The sequence below is a fragment of the Pelecanus crispus genome, chromosome 2 (genome assembly GCF_030463565.1).
Source record: "Pelecanus crispus isolate bPelCri1 chromosome 2, bPelCri1.pri, whole genome shotgun sequence".
NCBI lineage: Eukaryota > Metazoa > Chordata > Aves > Pelecaniformes > Pelecanidae > Pelecanus > Pelecanus crispus.
The window spans coordinates 109644499-109666816 of record NC_134644.1 but is presented as its reverse complement, the minus strand read 5'-3'; the positions used below and the strand labels follow the sequence as shown (position 1 = coordinate 109666816).

The 22318-nt window shown below is 41.2% G+C and overlaps 1 protein-coding gene across 2 annotated transcripts in view; it reads left to right on the top strand.

Annotated features, from left to right (window-relative positions):
• Positions 1–21972, top strand: part of ZNF407 (zinc finger protein 407) — a 354196-nt gene extending 332224 nt beyond the window's left edge. For both annotated transcript variants that reach the window (XM_075704981.1, XM_075704980.1), the window contains exon 9: positions 20621–21972. In XM_075704981.1, coding sequence (XP_075561096.1) covers positions 20621–21972 — 1352 coding nt within the window. The remainder of the gene's footprint in view (positions 1–20620) is intronic.
• The last annotated feature ends 346 nt before the right edge of the window (positions 21973–22318 follow it).

Sequence of the window (22318 nt, the reverse complement as noted above, 5' to 3'; positions counted from 1 at the left end):
ACTGTAATTAATGGGTGTTATGCCACTCCTTTGACTTATGAGTTTTTCAGAGGCTTTTAATTACTATTGAGTTTAAGCCGTTCTGGCAGAATTTTGAAGGAACTCTGGTGGCAGCCTGTTCTGAATGAAGCTGTTCTAGTGACATTTGGAAAAAGAACCACTCTGGTGGCTGAAGGGAAATGTTTCAGCCGTTCTTCACGCCTAGTAGTCTAGAGGGAGGTTAAAGGAAACAGCTTCTGTCGACTGCTGCAGGCACTTAGTTCCTGTGTTCCTTTTCTGCATCTGGGGAGGAGCTATAAAAATTGTGGTCAAATCCACATATTATTATATAAAACAAAAGAGAGAAAAACATCTGAAAAGCCAAGAATGGCTTGAAGGGTTATCATGATGTCATCTAACCTGATTTTAGGTCTAGAAAAGCCATTGTTTCGCCTGTGAGTGCAGACCTCATGTAATTGATAGAGTAAATAGAAAAGAAGAAGTGCCATCATTTATCACCTATCAAGAATGAGTTATAAATGATCACCAGTTAATCAGCATTTAAAAGAGTATTCTTTAATTTCAGGGCCAAAATCCTATAGCAGAAGAATTTCACCCCTCACACGCACACCCACCAGAATGCACATATCATAATATTAAGTTAATTCAGGTGTAAAGCTTTGTTCTCTAAACAGCTGAAGCTTCATGTCATTCTTTATATGCACCAAACACACATATTTCTCCATATGTTGGCACCATATTGGTGTTATCACCATAACATTCCCTCCTCTTCAGATGATCTTTTGTTATAACTTTTTTTTTTTGTGAGGCAAATAAAATATAGTAAATGTAAACCAATTATTTAACCAAATTACTTTGATCGTGGGAAACTGACAATTAGTGTTACAGCTTCTCAGCAGTGAAATCCACACAATAGAGCAGACTGTGATATTCTGTGCTGCAGTGTAAGTCAAGGTAGTACATTTATTTTATGTAGCAAGCTCTGAGGGCGGAGGAGAGAAGTGCAGGAGATGAGTGAAGTCCATCTTGATGAATTATTATTCTATATCTGTGCTTTGTTTTGTAAGTTGTTTAGTTTTTCTAATTGATTGTTAATATATTGGGACAGCTCTTCACTGAAACTTTGATGACTGATGTCAACACTTAAAACATATACACATGGGTATGAGATGATCAGCTAGTCAATGAATGTGTTAAAGACTTACCAAATTACCATTTGTAATTTTGATTTCTAGAAAATGTTGATGATGAACAGGTTAGTTCGGTTACCTATAATGATTACCCACTTTAATAGTTCTACCTTTTGTACATGTATTGGGGGGTGGGGGGGTGGGGGGGAGGAAGTATTAAAATTATATGCACTGGTACACCCACATGATTTGGGTTTATTCTCAAAGCTTGAATGCATCAGCCCTTCCATGAAATAGCTGTGAGATAGGAGAGCATTCTGGGTATTGTCATGCAAATGAGGCCACCAAACATACCACTTTGCTTCAAAATTGCTCTGCAGTGACAAGTAGCTTTTAAAACTGGAGCAGGGTTTTCCAAGCTAAGTGGGCAACCCTATATATCCTCTGAGATCCACTTTCTAAAATAAGTGCCTATATACGAAGTCCTAATTCCACATCTGAGTGCTCAGATTGGCACTTACTACATACCCATACATCTCATTCTAATGCAGATTAAGGTGGTCCTTTATGCTTGAGTATTGTGTTTCTCCCACGTTCATACAGTGAAAAAAAAAAAAAACCAAAAAAACCCAAAAAACCCCCCAGAAGATGCATGTAGCACTGAGAAGTCAAGTTTGATCTGGTATTCAGCAATTCTTAAAGCCAAGGTTTCGTGATAAATCACTTCAACCATTACAAATTTTAATTAATGCTACAGCAACTTCTCAGCAGCACTCGAGAACTTAGCCAATAGGTCATGAGGAAAAAACAAGTCCTCACCTGCCTCATGATTCACAGAAAATATCTGTAGGCAGAAGCTATTTTAGCCTAGTTTCAGGACCAGTTGCAGAATTGATAAGAAAATGTGACAGACATTTCTCTCTCTTTGTAACAAAACGAGTCCATCCCAAATACTTCTGTTGACTGCGCTGATGAAAAAGCGTGTGGGAAGAGCAACAGAGTTAAACGTAGTGGCTATCCCAGGCGATTCAGGACAAGGTAGCTTTTAACCAGCATCTTAATGCCATTTGGAAGCCAGGATGGATCTCCGAGCACTGGCATTAAATGACAAAGAATGAGCAGAAGCCAGATCTTTTTGTTCTGTTTTGCTTTAATCCAAAATTGTATTAATCACATTGTGAATTAGTGGGAATTTTGTCCATGTCCTGAATGTGGCCATGATTTTACTCTTGACCTCTGACCGTCCATGTGCCGTGCCCTGGAGGTAACAAAGCCATAGATACAAATTGCAGGGCTGTCATAGGAATGGAAGTCCTTGATCTGCTGGCCAGGTAAGGATTTATAAAAGCTGATGTGGGCAGTGGGTACTGGATTGCTGCAATGCTAGAACAGCTGGGCTTCTCAAATCCCCCGTGGCCCAGCATCGGTTAAATTGTCAGTGTGGTGTTGCACGTCGCCTCATAGAAATGCCTAATGGTCTTTTAAATACAGAGTTGAGTATCTAATTCAAGGCATTCACATTTGAAAATGTAAATCTTAAGGACTTCACAGCTAGTTAGATATTTTTGTCATGCATCTCTGTCCTCAGAAGCAGGAGTTTTCCTGGGATGACTGGTTAAAGTTATGGAGAGGGTTGGGCTTTCTGGTGTTGGCTGCACATTTAGGTGGTACCTGAACTCTACAAACAGAATTGCCCTCAAACCATCCCAACATATAAATCTCTAAATATTTTGGTTTAAAATACTTAATGTTGGTGTGAATGGATTAAAAAAAAAAAGACAGAAACAAAATGATTTTGAGAAAGAGCTATTGCAATTGCCCTTAATTTTTTTGTTGTGTGTTAGCCACATTATCTCCCAACCTCTTTTGGAGCTGTTCTTTAAGTAAAACTTGGTGTTACATTTCCTTTTATTGCAAGTGCTATTTATACACAAATTGGAGCAGATCATGATGCAGCAAAGAACTTTTTATACTGCATACATTGGGCAGCAAAATAGTGCATTATCAGCATTACATGCCTCAGTGAGGAATGTTTTGCTCGTTTAAATTTCATCATTATGAGAAGAATTTAATATCTAGATACAAAGATTTTACTGGAAACTTTTGAGCCAGGCTGTTGTCATCTAACTGAAAATGAAAACCTGTTCATGATAATTAGACAAGGGGGATTAATGGAAGACCAACACTATATATACTGTTTAGGTGCAACTCCAGAGATCTACTTTATCAGCTAGAACGTGGCTGCATTCATTTTTGCTTGCTTGCCATGGGACAATCCCAGAATAATTGACAATCCATTGCCCTACTGCACTTAAACCCCTTGTCTGCAAACACGATGCAAAGCAAAGGTGGTTGAGGTTTCATAAAATGAAGCACATGGTGTGACAGACCCATCTGTGCCAGCTTTATAAAACAAAAGTGCTCAATTTTATCATCATTGCCTTTTGTTCTGCACAATGCTATTCACACGGTGGTTTTATGAATGCTTGCCGGTAGAGTCTGTAAGCCTCCATTTATCTGACTGCTTCTTCTCCTGCGCTCTCTGTTCTCAATTGCACTGCTAGCTTCCCTGCCCCCACGGTTTCCTCTCCTTACCCAGCCCTTCTCCCCAGACAAATCCGAGGTAGAACCTCCTAGCAATTTTCCAAGGTTCTGGGCTCAAAGACTAAACTAATTTGTTTTTGAATTGCAGATCAAACATAAATTGCAAAGAAGCATTTAATCAGTTAGGAGAAGCAAGGGTATGGCTTGTTTAAGTCCCAGAATCCATAAACCTGTAATGATTTTATTATATTGGTGTCAGTTTTCATTATTTTCATGAATGGGTATTCCCTGCTTAATGCACGATATTTGCATCTGATGAACCAACGAGTTTAAACATGGTTTGTTTTAATGCTTTGTGAATTTGCATTCAAATTCATCAGAAGTAATTCTATTTGAAATCACACAGGGCTAAACACAGTGGTTGTAAATCCATTTGAATTGAGATGCCAGAATCAGCCCATTAATCTACAAATCTACAATATAATTTTTGTATGGTTGGTGGGCTTTTGTTCTGTTTTTTCGTGATGAGGCAGAGGGGATACCAAATGCGTGTGTGGGAGGGGAGGTGTTCAGGGAGGTTGTGATAAATTGACCAAGAAGGAGTATATCTTTGTTATGGAAACTGGTCTGTGAAAGAAATGTATGAAAGGCCAGAGACTGTGGTTTGAGTGTGTCTGTCACTGCCAGTTGAGGTAGTTGCATGAGGAGAAAGGAAGTCTCTCAGATAAGCAGGTTTCCTAATATGCAGGACGATAGAGGTTGTCATCAGCACCTACCATTCGGTCTGCAGAGTATCAAAGTTCACCCAGAGCTTGGAGCAGCGCTATGGCCTGCATTTAGTATTTTAAGTCCTTGTGCTATACACTCTGTTAGCTTGGATTTTTCTGTGGTGTCTTGTTAAAAAGGGAATGAATAAAGGCAGCAATGTTCACCTCCAACAGAAACAGGGTGTTTTTGGAAGGGGTGGAGGGGGCTATATTATAGCAAGCAGTGCTTCATTTCTTGATGGCAGCAGAAGAAATTTATAATTCTTTCAGTGCATAGTTTTTAATTTCTGTGTTCTTAAATACACTGAATTGTCTGAAATTAAGATATTTGTTTAAGCTGATAGTTACCACATTTGAAGATGTATATCATTGTCTGAGAGTGCAAAAACATGTATGTATGAGAGTCATTACTCTGTGAGAAGGAAGGTTTATCAACATTTTCCACACTACACCTTCTTTTTAAATATAACAATGAAGTTTTCTGATAAAATTTATTTTAAAAACTACAAAAATGTATAGTTATACATAATGTATTTTAGCCTTTTAAAAGGAATGTGTTTATCATTTATTTGAGTAGGTGACAATTCCAAATGGAATTCAGCTGGTACTTTTGAATGTGTTCATACAGTCATTTTGCTCAGTTAGAATCAGGCTGAAATCAGTCTGAGAGAGATTGATTTAGCTGGGGGCAAAAGTGATTTTTAGCTAACTTTGTGGCTGCCTTCCTCTGGGAACAAGCAGTGCTGGTTCGGCCTTTTGTAAAGCAGAAATTAAAGAGTCTAAGTCCCTGTTTTGGATATGTCGTAGACTGGGGCTAGCTAAGGGTCCAACTTAGAACAACATTTAAGCCTATGCTTAGCATTAGCTATATGCTTAATTCCCAAAAGCCCAACTACAGGCCCTCTCTTATGCACTTGCAAGAATCGTGATGATCGGGAAGTCTGCCATCTGACATCTGTGAAATGAGCTGGTAGACTTGAGTCTTTTTCATAATGAACCAGTTTCCATCTCATAAAATTCTGTAATTGCAGATGGTATCAGTGGACACCTATGACAATCTCAGCAGAGATTGCAGCCCAGCATGCCTCATTATAGGATACATGGACACTGAACTCCTCTCTGCTCATGAACATGGGGTTGATTCATTGACAGGGCATTATCAGGAAAATTGCAATGATGTGACTAGTTCTTCACTGTGGGTAAATGGAGTACCTCAACTCTTGGAGTTGACAATAGGCTCTTCTAAGAAATTATAATGCTGTGATTAAGACATAAAGCTGGGACTCAGTACACTTGGGAATTCTTCTGTGACCCTGGCAACACACGTTTTGTTGTTTTTCACTTCTCTGCCTGAAAAGTTAGAATAATGCTTTTTCATTTTATGGTATTATTTAGTGATAAATGTATTGCTAATTGTGAGCAATTCAGGAGATACAGTTTTAGAGGCACGTGGTTAGATAAATGCCATTAGATTTTAAATGCATTCTGTTCAGTTTGCATTTGCATGTGCTTGTGCCTAGCACTAGTGGAAAGCAGGCCAATTTTATTTTGCTTCCTAATTTTGCATTGAGGAAATTAGCTTTAGGTACACAGACCTAAATATCTTGCATAAAATTCACTCTATTGTGAAAGGGACCCTAAAAAATAACATGTGGAAGAAGAAACACATTAATTTGGGACTTCCTTTAGGTTGTTCTTTTAGAATCATAGAATTATAGAATCATTTAGGTTGGAAAAGACCTTTAAGATCAAGTCCAACCATTAACCTGACACTGCCAAGTCCACATTTAAACCATGTCCCTAAGCACTGCATCTACACGTCTTTTAAATACCTCCAGGGATGGTGACTCCACCGCTTCCCTGGGCAGCCTGTTCCAATGCTTGACAACCCTTTCAGTAAAGAAATTTTTCCTAATATCCAGTCTAAACCTCCTCTGGCGCAACCTGAGGCCATTTCTTCTTGTCCTGTCGCTTGTTACTTGGGAGAACAGACCGACACCCACCTCACTGCAACCTCCTTTCAGGTAGCTGTAGAGAGCGATAAGGTCTCCCCTCAGCCTCCTCTTCTCCAGGCTAAACAATCCCAGTTCCCTCAGCTGCTCTTCATAAGGCCTGTGCTCCAGACCCTTTGCCAGCTCCTTGCCCTTCTTTGGACATGCTTCAGCACCTCAATGTCTTTCTTGTATTGAGGGGCCTAAAACTGAACACAGTATTTGAGGTGCACCAATGGACCATCACTTCCCTGCTCCTGCTGGCCACACTATTCCTGACACAAGCCAGGATGCTGGTGGCCTTCTTGGCCACCTGGGCACACTGCTGGCTCATGTTCAGACGGCTGTCAACCAACACCCCCAGGTCCTTTTCAGCCAGGCAGCTTTCCAGCCACTCTTCCCCAAGCCTGTAGCGCTGCATGGGGTTGTTGTGACCCAAGTGCAGGACCCAATGCTTGGCCTTGTTGAATGTCATACGACTGATCTTGGCCCATCGATCCAGCCTGTCCAGATCCCTCTGTAGAGCTTTCCTACCTACCATCAAGCAGATCAACACTCCTGCCCAACTCGGTGTCATCTGCAAACTTACTGAGAGTGCACTTGATCCCCTCATCCAGATCGTTGACAAAGCTATTAAACAGAACTGGCCCCAGTACTGAGCCCTGGGGAGCACCACTTGTGACCAGTCGCCAACTGGATTTAACTCCATTCACCACGACTCTTTGGGCCCAGCCATCCAGCCAGTTTTTTACCCAGCAAAGAATACTCCCATCCAAGCCATGACCAACCAGTTTCTCCAGGAGAATGCTGTGGGAAATGGTGTCAAAGCTTTACTAAAGTCTAGGAAGACAACATCCACAGCCTTTCCCTCATCCACTAAGTGAGTCACCTTGTCATAGAAGGAGATCAGGTTAGTCAAGCAGGACCTGCCTTTCATAAACCCATGCTGACTGGGCCTGATCACCTGCTTGTCCTGCATGTGCTGCGTGATGGCACTCAAGATGATCTGCTCCATAACCTTCCCCGGCACCGTGGTCAGACTGGCAGGTCTGTAGGTTCTTCTGGCCCTTCTTGTAGATGGACGTCGTATTTGCTAACTTCCAGTGAACTGGGACCTCTCCATTTAGACAGGACTGCTGGTAAATGATGGAAAGTGGCTTGGTGAGCACTTCCACCAGCTCCCTCAGCACCCTTGGGTGGATCCCGTCCGGCCCCATAGACTTGTGTGTGTCTAAGTGGTGTAGCAGGTCCTAACCATTTCCCCTTGGATTATAGGGGCTTCATTCTGCTCCCTGTCCCTGTCTTCCAGCTCAGGGGGCTGGGTATCCAGAGAACAACTATTAAAGACTGAGGCAAAGAAGGCAGTTAAGTACCTCAACCTTTTCCTCATCCTTTGTCACTATGTTTCTCCCCACATCCAATAAAGGATGGAGATTCTCCTTAGCCCTCCTTTTGTTGCTAATGTATTTACAGAAACATTTTTTATTGTCTTTTTATGGCAGTAGTCAGGTTAAGTTCTAATTGGGCTTTGGCCCTTCTAGTTTTCTCCCTGCATAACCTCACAACATCCTTGTAGTCCTCCTGAGTTGCCTGCCCCTTCTCCGAAGGCCACAAGCTCTCCTTTTTTTCCTGAGCTCCAGCCAAAGCTCTCTGTTCAGCCAGGCCAGTCTTCTTGTCTTTTGGCACACTGGGACAGCCTGCTCCTGCGCCTTTAAGATTTCTTTCTTGAGGAATGTCCAGCCTTCCTGGACTCCTTTGCCCTTCAGGACTGATACAGACACGGATATAATTTTTGTTCTGTCTGTGTAGATTCTGATATGTGTATTTTCTTTTTATAAAAAAAAATATCATTCAAATAGCTTTAGAGCCTTTTTATTCCAGTAGAAGGACCTGAATATGTGTTAAGGGTATTTGGAGACACACTGAAAGAAATGGTGAACCTCAATGGGTTTTGGGAGCACTGGAACATATACCAAAAGATATAGCTATGAAATCTCCAAGTAAACCCTACCTGGGACTCGTAGCAGCTATTTCCACCTGTGATGCCACGGGCTGCTCAGAAGCGCTTTAATCTGCGCATCTTTGAAATGACAGACCACAATGAGTTCCCCTGCACATTTTGTCTGTTATGTGCCAGAAGTTAGGAAACTGTTGGTTCACTAAACCACGGCAGCTGGAAAAAGAGTAAGAAGTATTAAAAAAAGTGGTGGCTGAAATAAGAACCCTTTAACATAAGTGTCAGCAGGAGCTGTTAGTTTCTCAGTGTTTTTGAAAATCAGATCTTCCAGGTATCTAGCTCCAGGCTTCTGGGTTTTTTTTGGTGGGGGTGTTATCTGGTCTCTGTCTTGTCGTGTATCACAAGCTTTACTGCTTTCACAAAAATTATCCTAACTTCCTCTGAAATTTTGTCTACTGCACTGAAAAATGTGAACTAAGTTCCAGCAATAGTAAAAGTGCTTGGGGTCCACTTACGTTACCTCTAGCGATGCTGTAGCAGGTTCTATGTAACAGCAGAATAAGAAGTGCATTCACTGTGCCACGTACCATGCTACAGACAAGTATACTAGGAACCACAGTGTTTTTAAACCACTTGACATCGTTTAATTAACATGCTTTTAAGCATTATTTGGCTTCAGTTGTAGACAGATATATATAATAAATCTTTGAACAAGTGCTATCAGAAGTAAGAGCTAAGTGGCATTTAAAATATATTAGAAAAATGTGATCACTAATAAGTTTTAAAATATTCCCTCTTTTTCTAGTCTAAATTGGGTCTCAGGAAGGAAAAAATAAGAAGAGTTAACGAAATGACCTGACAGAGTGGCAGGGTTTGTTTACTAGTCCATATTTGAATGGGATTCATGCTTCATCTGATTGACAGTCATTGCAAATTCTTTGGCTTTTTAAGACTTAAGGCGCCACGGTCTTGGGTGAACTTTAGTTCAGAATGGAGTTGTTTACAAAAGTGAACTAAGTAGTTACTGCAGAATCGCATGCTATGTTTCACTGAATTGTTCGGAAATGGTATGGATTTGCAGAACAAATGGTGATGAATTGAGTTAAATCATACTCTAACTACTGTGCAGTCAATTTATTCCATCTGGGAGCTTCGTCACCCTGGCACCTGGCAGTGGATGAGGTAGCTGAGTTGGCTTTCCATTGCTCACCATGTCCAAACATCTTTGCGCAGTATGGCATGAATGTTCTAGTGTTTCGTCAAAATCAGATTGTGTTGATCCAAAAGGGACAAAAATTTTCCTCCCTCTTCAGCATTTGCAGAACATGTAGCCAGAATATGTGCACTTAAACCTTCAATATTTCCATGCAAGTCAGCCTTCTAATCATTCTTGTTTCGCTATTCTGAATATTCCTTAGTCAAGATCTCTCCCCTAGTGAGGTCAAGACATAATTCAGTTGTATCTGTACCAGAACAATGTGCAGCAGACATGCCTTTGAATGTGCAATTAAAAGTTGCTTTGGCCTGTTTTCGTTTCCTGTTTTACATTTTCATAAACTCACATGTAATTTGATGAACACTGTCATTCTTTAAATTTCTTCAGCATTACAGTTCTCAAGGGACTTCTCTCTCATCGAATGTCATTTTTGCATATTTGCTTTCTCCACCAGTGCTAGTGTTCAGTAGCACAAGTTGAATCTTGCCTTGTTTTTTTAATATTTATTTATGTTACATCCTGTTTTTCTTTGTAGTGATGTTAACACTTCCTCCCAATTTAGTATTAACTCTGTATGCCATCTAAAAGCCGTTGATTTCTACCTCTAGCTAACCAACAATTTAGGTAGTTTTGTCGACAGAGTGGTATGAAAATTACTCAGCTCTTGAAAGCACAACTTTGCAGCTGAGCGGAAGCAACTCGAGTAAGGAGCTTCTGAGCGCTCAGGCAGAGCTGCAGTGCAACCGTTCGCTTTGCACTTCCCATGCAGCCGCGGCGCGCACACCATCTTAGCAATTCCTGCGTCGGTAGTGCTCAGCGATGGCTCAGAAAGCACCACCTTTGGTGTCTTCTGTCTTGTTTTATCTACATACAGCCTACTCCCTTCTAACACTGGAAGTGGAAGACAGCTCATTTAAGTACTACCGTATCGGTAGCACTGAAAATATATTTCTGTCAGCGGAAGGGTCAATTATATGAACAGCTCTTCCTTTGAAGGTATGCTGGAAACATGCTGCTTCCATCCTTCACCAGAGGTGAATCATGAAAAGAAGACTTTGTCACAAACTCGGCCCTTGAAGGTGGTATAAAAGAGTTACCCATCTCTCCAGCCCATACTTCCCATCCCACCTCCCAGAACCGGCATGTGCCCTGCTTCAGGCTTCCTAAGTAATCCTAGCGTTGCTGCTAAGCCTGTGACACTCTGAGCTGAAAAATCAGCATCTTTTCCGATGACCATCATTTTAGGCATGCTAAGCCTTGACGCTGTCCGTGCCTCGGGAGGAGTGAGGGGCCAGCAGAGGGGAAGGCCTCCGGATCGCCTATAACCACCCCTATTCCCTCCTCCTCAGAAGTGGTTGGATCCGTTGCGCTGAGACTGACTTTTGAGGTGGGAAATCTGATGCCAGAAACTCAGGAACCACACTTATAATTAATTCACCTTTGTCTCACGCCATGTACCAGTTTGGGGACAGCTGTGCTGGTGGATGATCTTATGTCGTGTTTACACATGTCAGGCTGAAGCGTCTAATCGGTTGTTTTTTCAAAACACGGGTTGGTATGACCTGCAGCCTTCAGACTTAATGATCGTAGTGCTCCTTCCCGGATGTAGGCCTATTGCAAAAAAATATAAATATTATTAGCCATTGGCTTTACATTTGATGCTATAAAAGCAAAGAAATAGATCTTTCTGCACTTGTACGAGTTAAAACCATAAAACGCCCTTCCCTCGTTTTCCTCTGAAACTGGTTGTGATGCTCTCTTCCTCTCACTGTACCAGCCTCTACCATTCAACCAGATGCAGGTTACTCCTCCAGGTTTCTTTCCTATATTCCCAAGCAGGTGAGAGACAAAAAGGAAAATATCAACAGTGTCCAGATAAAAAGCTACAAAATTAAATTATGAAGCTCACCCTTTTTAGCAAAATTAACTGATCTCATATTGGCCTAGCATAGCTCCTTCTTCCTGACAGTTTATTACTTCTAATCATGTGAATCAGGGCTCATTCCAGTATGATTTTGATGAAGTCTGCAAAAGAGAGTACACTCACCTCCTCTGATGCTTTGGATACTGAAACAGATTTTTTTTTTTTTTCCCCCGATAAGATAGCGCATTAATTGCTTTACTTATTAGATGAGTGTTAGCTTTTGATATAACTCATCCCGTAGACTCCTGACAACTTGCGTGCTGAGAAGTCCTGTCCTTGAAGTTACTGCAGCGCACAATGATCAGAACTTACCACTGATGTTTCGTTAGCATTTACTAGCAACGTCTTGGCAGAGGGTGACCTCTAGTACTGTCTCTAAACATTTTCAATTTACAGACTCAAGAATTTTTGCTGTCTTCACCTCTCATTCTTTTGAAGAGGTCAGCCCTTTACAAATTTGCTACAAGAAAGAAGTTCAAAATACCCTATATGCTTAAACAGCTTAATAAGAATATAGCCACAATGAACACACAACATACAATTCGTTTTAATATTTATAGAAGAAATTCACATTGTTTTAAGTGTACACAAGCAGCTGCTGTCATTTGGCTATGAGCAGATGTTAGACCTCCGAAAGCTTTGCTGATAATTAAAATACTAACAGTTAGTGTTTTACTCCAGCTGCAGGTTCTGTTTACTGTAAATTTGATTTTAATGGTGCCTCTGTGCAGTTATTGAATAGAGGTTTGTTTTCTGCTATACATACAAAAGTGTCTACAATGAAGACAAACGGTTATTTCCTGTAATTTACTCTGGAAAGATATGAATATACACTGTAACATAGTTGAATTTATAAATGAAACACAGATATGACTATCACATTGGAAATGGTAGTTTCTGCTGTCTTAACTAACAAAAAGAACTAGGGGAACTTACTATTTCTAGTTATTGCCAAGCATTCCCCCTAAAAACTGCTGTGCTTTTCAAATGGGTTGAGACGTGCCCTCGAGCAAAGAACAGGTGCTCCTTTTTACTGAATGGGTGCATAAATCAGAATTAATAAATACAGGAAATCACAATACTTGTATTTGATAGGTATGCAGAAGAAATATAATTTCTGCTTGATCATATAATAACATGATGTTTTATTTTAGGTATCCCTTACAAGTGTCTGTTCTCTTTAGTGCATATATGTACATCAAACGTTAGGGAAGGCTAGCCACTTTCAGAATTGTTAATCCCAAGGGCCTGATTATGCAAACACAATGCATAATGCAAGCTACCATGTTTAGTCCCATTGAGACTATTGAGGCTAACTATGGCAGTAAGCAGTACTCTTGATAAATAAATGTTGGTAAGACCAGGATCTAAATGTATATATGCTTGAAAAACAAAAACTCTTGCTGAGATAATAATGACAAAAAGGGTTTTTTGCTTTTTGTGACAAAACAGTCGCTGTCTGGGACTAGACATATTTCAGAAACCCGGGTCATTTTCCTTATGAGCAGAGCTTGTGGGTTTTTTTCCCTGATTTTCTCATATTAGCGGTCATATTATTTTTCATATTATCTTATATGTTCTGTCTGCCTAGGCAACAGGATTCTCCAGTTTGACCAAGCATGACTGGTACCTCTTGAAATTGGGATTCTGATTTAGAAGTGCTAAAAATGCACTTTCCAGTTGCACTGCGGGGGTTAAAACAGCAAAGGTGCATCTGTGTAGCATCAATGTCAGTTGTTCCCAAACTGAGGGCCAGAGTAGCCTTTGAAGCTGGACTGCCAAGAAATGTCCAGGCTGGCTATCCTCATCTCCAGCTGCTAAATTGCACTGGAAGAGCTAGCTAAAATGCTCCAAATACATTCCTAATGCTGCTTGCCCATATAGGTAATTGCTGTATATGCCACAGTGAAGTTTTTGCTCACACACAGGAGTAGAGAAGACAAGCCTGCGTGGTGGCAAGCTGGTAAAGAGGAAAAGTAGTCTACGAGAAAATCAGTTACTGTGCAGGTTAGGCAGTTGTAAAATCTGCACGTTAACACTGTACGTGTTTGCCATGGTCAGTGGGAGTTTCGGTATGTATATTTTTTTATTTGCATAGCTTCTGTAACACTGGGCTCTATAGTGTTCATTTTTGACCTTGAGAGCAGGAAAAGAGAAACTGAAATTTTTCACAGAGAAGGCCTTTTCCCAAAGGTTAATTGGACACTGGAGGGAAACTAAACCAAACCAAACAAACTGCCTAAACACCCTAACTGAATGGCTCAGCTATTTATTTTGGTGGTTGTTTTTTCTTTTATTTCTTTCTGTTGCTGTTATCATAGCCCTCTAAGGTGTGGGAGGTAAAAATAACAAGCAGGAAATTTCAGTCTGTTTCTCAAAAGAAAAAAAAAAATTGCAAAAATATTTCCTTTTACATTTTGAGGAAGCTCAAAGGACATCTGCTGCTTTGTTTAAGATACCTGAAAGGTTAAAACTCCGTCCGTTATTCAAGCAATTCTTAGAAGACCTTGAAGTTTCTAAACATGATTGAGTGGTTAAGGACAAAGATAGAAGCCAAGGATGTTTTGAGTTTCAGCACTAAAACATGACATTACTGGATTTTTAAGTATAAAATGAACTATGAACTTTATTTTGGAATTGGTTTTGTTGTTTAATTTTCTTTTTACAGTAATAACATACCGAGAGGAAAAAAACCTTGCTGCATTGGTATCTGTTGAGACTTACGTACTTTGAGTCAATGGTGGATTTTTTTTCACGTCTCTTAGGGAGCTGGTTAAGTCTGCTGTAGGTACACTTATTTGTCCTGCTTTACAAATATTTGCTGCCTTTGTGGACATATTAGTTCTGAAAGAGCCATTTTGGGTTGCTGATTTATTTCACTTCTTGGTTTGACCCATCCTATTTTCTTTCCTTCAGTGGAAGCCATGAATGAGCCTTCACAACCTCTTATTTAGTAGCTTAACTAGCTGGTTTAAAAAACGCTGGCCCATGCATTGCTTGCACATAAAACCCTTACAAATGAGAAAGGTTAAGGAACAGAGATCTGAAGAATGTGGCTTATTATTGTGGCCTCCAAAAATCAAGGAAATCCCGAAGTTATGACATTATGCCACAGTTCTTAGACTGCACTTAATTAATTAGAGATCATTACAACAAGAATTTAAAAAAACAGGAAAGAAAAAAAGAGCAGAAACTTGGAGCTTGATCAAGGCCTAAATTATTTCTTTATGAATTTGACTGGTGGACTTACTGTACCATTCCAAATATTGTACTGCCATGTAGACAATAATTTTTAAAATGAAAAAATCATTGCTCATTCAAATGATGCCCAATATAAGTTGAATTTTCTATATCTTTTAAATTCCTTGAAGGTTGTATTTAATTGAAGGAAAAGATGTTTCTTTGCATTTGCATTATTTAATATTCATTGCATTTTAGTAGATACCAAATATTCGTATGTGTCAATAAATAATGTACCTAATCACCAAAGTATGAAAAATTAAGTGTTGCTGAATAGGGTACTATAAATCAGGCCTCCCAGAACTTTTGCAGAAAAGGAAAAATAGCTGGTTTAAGCTTGCTGTGTAAATGCAGATCATTTCCGTCGTCGTAATAGATTATTTCATTTATGACTTACTGCTTTGTCCTAAAGGTGCTCCTTGTGAAGGATGTCCTCAGCCTAGCCTCACCATGCACAGCCGCTTGCTACAACTTTTGGGGAAGGGTTAGAATTCTAAAGAGGCTGCTGGCTGAGAGCAAAGTGGTGCTTTACATATAATATTAGCCCAGACTTTCCTAACGCATTACGCATTTCTTTCTGAGACAAGTCTCCTTAATGCCATCTTTATCTGCTACACGATGCATGAAATCTACTTTCTGTTTTAGAACTGCGGCTGACCCCCGACCCCGCGAGTGGCGCCACAATGTGACCTTTCTATTGTCATCAGCTTTCATTCTCCTGAAAATTCTATGAATTTTTATTACAAGTTTTTTTAAACCAAGCTGAGGCTTCAACAAATTACTTGACACAGATGAGATGAAGTTGTTGAAGTAGTGTTAGATAAGTTTTACAGCCAGCATGTGTGCTGCTGAACAGTACAAAGCCAGTGTCCTACAATGTCATACACCAGTAACTGCTGAGCCTACTATTGGATAAATACATCATTTTATGGAACATTGATTGTTCTATAAACCCAATGGAGTATTATGCTCTATGATCAAACCATTTAGATTGTGTGTAGAGCACAGAAAATGCCATATTCAGGATGGTACTAAAAGTGCCATTTGTGTATTTTATGGATGTCATTACGGGGGAAACTTCTCTCTGTAGGCCCTGTTTACTGCAAAATTTTTTAGTCTGTAATGACATTTTTCATTCACAACGTATGCCTTCAAGAGAGGGGGCCCTTGTTTTATTTGTTTCATTCGAGTTTACTGCACAAATCCTGTACATTTTAATTAAATGTAAGCTTAACAAAAGAATAAGGTATTTATTCTGTGGGGAACAAATGATGACAGTAACAAAAGAATAAACCAGACACACAAAAGAAAGTCAGGTATTGAGTAAAAGAGAGGGAAAAAGGTACTAAGCCCTATTTGTAGTTTCCCAGAAGCACATTAAACATCAAAGCATTTCTTTTAGCCCTATTTCAGGAGTTTGTGGTCTCTGAGAATTAAAATAACCTGCGAATATGGATTTAATGTCTAAAAAATCCTGACATTTTCAAATAAAAAACTAACAGTCGCTCAGGACTCCAACTGATAAATAATGGCTCTGCTGAAATGACAGACTTCTTGGAAAGAAACCAATTCTGTGATCATTGCACCCCTAGATATGAAACACCTCTTTACAAATTGTCTGAATATGAGCTCTCGTATCATTATATTTTGTCATTTTAATGCCTATTTGTGTATCTTTTTAATTTGCAATGACATGCAATCAGCAACAAGTCCACTTTTCCTAATATTAATGTGGGCTTGTATTGCAGCTTATGTTTGCCATGTCAGCCAACACTTACCCCTTCTCTTTACCCATTTTCAAGAGGGGGCGAGAAGCAGGCTGGATTTAGTAGGACAACATGATTTGTTGCTACATACAGTCCAAGAATGTGACATGTTCCTTAAATACATAAAAATTCCTACGAACGTTGTGTTGGATAGCAGTGCTCCATTATAGAAATGCACTGTTCCAAAGTCGAAATAGCAGCTAAGCCTCAAAATATGTTGTTTTCTAAATAAGCTTCCCTGCTTGGCTTTTCACTGTTAAAACAAAAGAAAACCAGTAAAATCTGCAATTCATATTTACCGTGAAAAATCACTAAAATTGAACTTGATGTTCCCAGTAAATTCTTGGTCATAGTCCAGTTAAAATTTAAAGTTACAGTAGATTCACATTAGTTTAAATGACACTTGAACTTCTACACGGCTCAACATTAATTCATTATAGTTGAAATGGAAGAATCTTCAGTGGGTGAATCTTTTACAATCTGATTGAGGCTGTTACATTTTATAGGAGCCATTTTTCAAAGCAGTACTGACAGCACTCGAAGTTATTAAATTGCTGAATCAAAAGATGGACCTGCAATCGCATTTATGAACTGTGATGGAATAGCTGGGGTTGCACTGAGCTGAGGTTAAGATGTTGGTGTAGTTAAGCTTCATCACACCCCTTAGTGACAGCAGTATTTACCCATGTAGTTTACTTTAATGGTCAGGAAGTGGCTTAACTCACCTCTGGATTCAAATAGATTAAGTAAGCAGTCAGAATGGCATAATTATCAGTGCTGCGAGGGATTCACCGGATAGCTCTTCACCCAGGAGACTTCCCATTCAATTGCACAGTAAAGACTGGAGTTGCACAGATTCACGGGTACAGCATTTATTTGAGGAGATGAAAACAGGATGAATTCCCTTTTTCTTTCCCTTCCCCAGACCAGAGCTTCTCCTCAATGCAGTGATGCTATGTCCTGTACATAAATTATCATGATCTTAGGGGAAAGATGTCATGATTTTGCTGTGCGTGTGTGAAAATTATGATCGTAGAGTTATTTTGATTTTGAAATCCAGTGAAAAATGCATGATTTGTAGAGTTATTTTGATTTTGTGCCACATCACTGCCAGGCTCCTCTTTTATCATGTCAACAAAGCAAGATTCCTGAGAGAATTAATTACTTCTACTCTATTATAAAATGTGGAGGAGCTAAGATAATTGTCATTTAATGTTGATTTCCCCTTCCTATTTTTCTGCTCTTTGGGGGGTCTTGTGAATGTCAGTGCCTACAGAGAGCACAGGAAAAGTGGGGATAAGAACCAGTCGTACCACAGTAAGCTTCCTTCTCGCTTGTGCCTGACAAAATGCACTTCAATTGCACGTGCCAGATTTATCATGCAGCATCACTTGAAACACTCAGATGGTTTAAATTGTTAGTTTTCTTTTCCAAAGGTAACCTGCCTTCCAAACTAAGATGGAGAAAGTTGTATAACATCAGTTTAGACTTGTGAAGGTGATTTGCAGCCTTTCAGCTTAACGAAATTACTTCTTGTGCTTCACAGTACAGTTCTCCAGCAGAAGCTTTGTAATAGGAAAAAAGATAGGTAGGTAGGTAGGTAGGTAGGTAGATGGACGCCAGCAAGAGCTCAGTCTTTTAAGCATTGGTGTTAACTTGGAATATTGGCTTGATATGCACCTTAGCCTATCAAGTTGCTAGAGGCTGCAAGATGCCAAGTACTTGGTCTGGGAGTAACACAGCTCCTAAGTGTGAACTTACCTTTAAGCAAATGAGTCTCTAGTTTTCAGAGCCCAGTTTAGTTTTCTGTCAATTTTTTTTCTTGCTTGTTTTGTCCCAAGCAATAGCGTATCTATGTGTGTTAGTGATAAGATGCTACACCTGTTATCCCAGAGATTTGATTTCAGTTTGCGTAGGTGAATTTAAACTAGAGCGTGGGTGTGGGTGGTCTCAGCAGCATGGACTTAATCAGCCTTCCCAAGGCCCATCTGGCATTAGACCCTCAGCTCGTTCTCAGTGTCCAGGACCCGCTCTTCTCTCCGTGTGCGCTGGTTGTGGCCCAAAGCTCGCTTCCCAGCACCCACAGGAGCTGCAGGCGTGCTTCAGGATGGCACTGCCACGGGAGACAGTGGGTGCTAGAGCTGTCCTGCCACAGACATCCACAAAGCCGGTCACAGGGTGCTCTCAGTTACGTCTTCCCAAAAATGCCGAAGGCAACCCTGAGGCCATGCTTTGAGGGTGGTGGGCTTGACTTTGTGCAGCTGTGGGCACGATTTGCTTTGCTGAAGCGTTATTGTTAGTGATGAGAACTGAGAAGGAAACCTTCAATGACCCCAAACCAGACCGAGTGGCAGAGCAAGCAGTTGGAATGTGGAGGTTACAGGCATTTTAATTTGTTAATTGATTTAATATAGAAATAATTAAGACGTGTAATTGAGGTTTCTCTGGATGATATTTTATAGAATATCCTGCTTAGGGTAAGAAAACTACCGAGTGTTTTCTCCAGGTAACTAGGCTAGTGACTGAGCCAGTCGGGTGTGCAGGAGAAGGTGCTAGGTGGGAAATGAAGGGTGAGACAATGGCATCAAAATGACACCATGGCAATTACCTTGCCAACAAAAGCAGGGTATTAAGAAGATCAGCCACAGTTTTTTCACACTCAGATATGTTTAATGTAATATACGATCCCAAAATTCATTACTGAATGTGGTGGGTTGACCCTGGCTGGACGCCAGGTGCCCACCAAAGCCGCTCTATCACTCCCTTACTCAGCTGGACAAGGGAGAGAAAATATAACAAAAGGCTCCTGGGTCGAGATAAGGACAGGGAGAGATCATTCACCAATTACCATCTCGGGCAAAACAGACTCGACTCGAGGAAAATTAATTTAATTTATTACCAATCAAATCAGAGTAGGATAATGAGAAATAAAACCAAATCTTAAAACACCTTCTCCCCACCCCTCCCTTCTTCTCAGACTTAACTTTACTCCCAGTTTTCTCTACCTCCTCCCCGCAAGCGGCGCATGGGGACGGGTAATGGGGGTTGTGGTCAGTTCATCACACGTTGTCTCTGCTGCTCCTTCCTCCTCAGAGGAGAACTCCTCACACTCTTCCCCTGCTCCAGCGTGGGGTCCCTCCCACGGCAGACAGTCCTCCACAAACTTCTCCAGCGTGGGCCCTTCCCATGGCTGCAGTTCTGCACGAGCTGCTCCAGCGTGGGTCCCTTCCACGGGGTGCAGCCCTTCAGGAGCAGACTGCTCCAGCGCGGGCTTCCCACGGGGTCACAGCCTCCTTCGGGCACATCCACCTGCTCCGGCGTGGGGCCCTCCCCGGGCTGCAGGTGGATATCTGCTCCTCCGTGGACCTCCATGGGTGCAGGGGCACAGCTGCCTCCCCATGGGCTGCACGGGAATCTCTGCTCCGGTGCCTGGAGCACCTCCTGCCCTCCTTCTTCACTGACCCTGGTGTCTGCAGAGTCGTTCCTCTCACATATTCTCACTCCTCTCTCTGGCTGCAATTGCTGTTGCACAGCAACTTTTCCCCCTTCTTAAATATGTTATCCCAGAGGCGCTACCACCATCGCTGATGGGCTCAGCCTTGGCAAGCGGTGGGTCCGTCTTGGAGCCGGCTGGCATTGGCTCTGTTGGACATGGGGGAAGCTTCTAGCAGCTTCCCACAGAAGCTACCTCTGTAGCCCTCCCCGCTACCAAAACCTTGCTACACAAACCCAATACACTGAAGTACTGAAATATCACCAATAGGATCTTCTATAAAAGATGTGTTAATGGCTTTTAACTGTATACTGTATTTATCTGGGCTTTTTTATACAGCATATTTTAAAAAACACATTTAAATTGTTAATAGGCTGCAGAATTGTTAAACTCAGCAATTATTTCAACCTGTAAATATGTTATTTGGAAAACATGCAAATTGGTTTTGTTCGCTTGCTCATTTTATCTGTGTTTTCTGCCAGTGAAATCTAAAAATTGTCAAGGAATTTTTTTCCATTTAAGCTACAATTTGTTAAAGTAATGAACTGATATTTGCCATGATACAATGTTAACAGCGTATTTTATCTTGTAGGTATTGTGTCCAAGTCCTATGAGTGCCGACTGAAGGGGCAAGGAGCAACCTTTGTGGAAACTACGAGTCCTTTTACTGCAGCAGCACTGGGAGAGGTTTCTCCAGTTAAAGAGAAGGTCTTTCGGGGCAGTAGAAGACAGCCACAGTCACCTGAAGAAGTTCAGCAAGTTATTATTATTCAAGGATACGATGGCGACTTTGCAATTGATGCGTCTGTGGAAGAAACAGCTGCGGCTACCCTTCAGACCCTGGCAATGGCTGGTCAGATGGCCAGGGTAGTCCATATTACAGAAGATGGGCAAGTCATAGCTACAAACCAAAACGGCTCGCATGTGAGTAGTATGGTTCCAGGACAGATTCTTACCGAGCAGTTAGCAGATGGTGCAACACAGGTGGTAGTAGTTGAAGGAACAGGAACTGATATGGAGGAGGCTGTTCGAATAGACACAGTTCCTGACTCCAGTAGCACTGTACTGCAGCAGATAATGCGACAAGAAGTCTTAGATGCTTCTGAAGCTACAGTCCATCCTCCAGACTCCTCCTCGGCATTAGATGCCCTGCTTTGTGCTGTTACAGAGCTGGGTGAAGTGGAAAACAAATCTGGACTCCTCGACAGATGCAGGTCTAGTCACAAAGATTTCTTGCAAATGCCAAACCCAGAGATGCCCAGCGTTCCCAGCGATGCAGAGGGACAAGAAATACAAATGTTCCATGAAGTTCAAGAGGCTCAGGAAGATACCGAACCTATGGAAGTAGTGACACGGGTCATGCACCCATCGGCTATAATTGCATCTCAGGAGAGAGCTCAGGCTGCCTTCAAGAAAATGGTCCAAGGAGTATTACAGTTTGCTGTATGCGATACGGCTGCAGCCGACCAGCTGATGAAAGAAGGTGTCACTCAGGTCATTGTAAATGAGGAAGGGACTGTGCATATGGTAGCTAGAGAAGGCTCTCAGATAATTATGCAGGAAGCTGGTAGCCACGCGCTCAGTGTCCAAAGCGAGCACATGGATTTAGTTGAGTCGGATGGGGAAATATCACAGATTATTGTCACAGAAGAAATAGCTCAAGCCATGGTTCAGGGTTCTGATGGCGACTTCTCTGAAGGTGCAACCCACTACATTGTCACAGAATTGCCACCAGACATGCAGGATGAGCCTGGTGTGTACTCACATGCTGTGATAGAGGCAGCTGGGTCTCAAGAGGTTTTGCAGGCTAGTACTGCTATAAAAGCAGAAGCTGTATCCCCTGATAGGGCAGGAGAACAGTTAACAAGCATGGTCATTTATACAGAGGGTGGCTCACAAGTAATTCAAGGCCAGAGAGATGATAATGAAGTACAAGAAGCATGAAGAGCTTCATCTCCTAGGCTTGATGCAGGGCAAAGCTGGAAATTACCAGATCCATGGAGGCACTGAGTACCTGGAACATTTTCTCTAAAACCTTCTCAATACAACATCCTCCTAGCCAGGTAACAAATACGCACTCTGCGGGAGGTGGTCAGCTACTAGGAGGAGTTCACTGAAAAGGATAGTACAATCTTGTTACAATAGCTTTAAGAATTATTATATGGGATTATTATAAAACAAGCATACTGGGGTACAAAAGAGGATAAAAAGCCCCCCCCCCCAAGTAGGTATTGTTCTGTTCACTGCTTTCTTTGTTGAGTTTTTTTTTTAAATGTTGTTTTATCTCAGG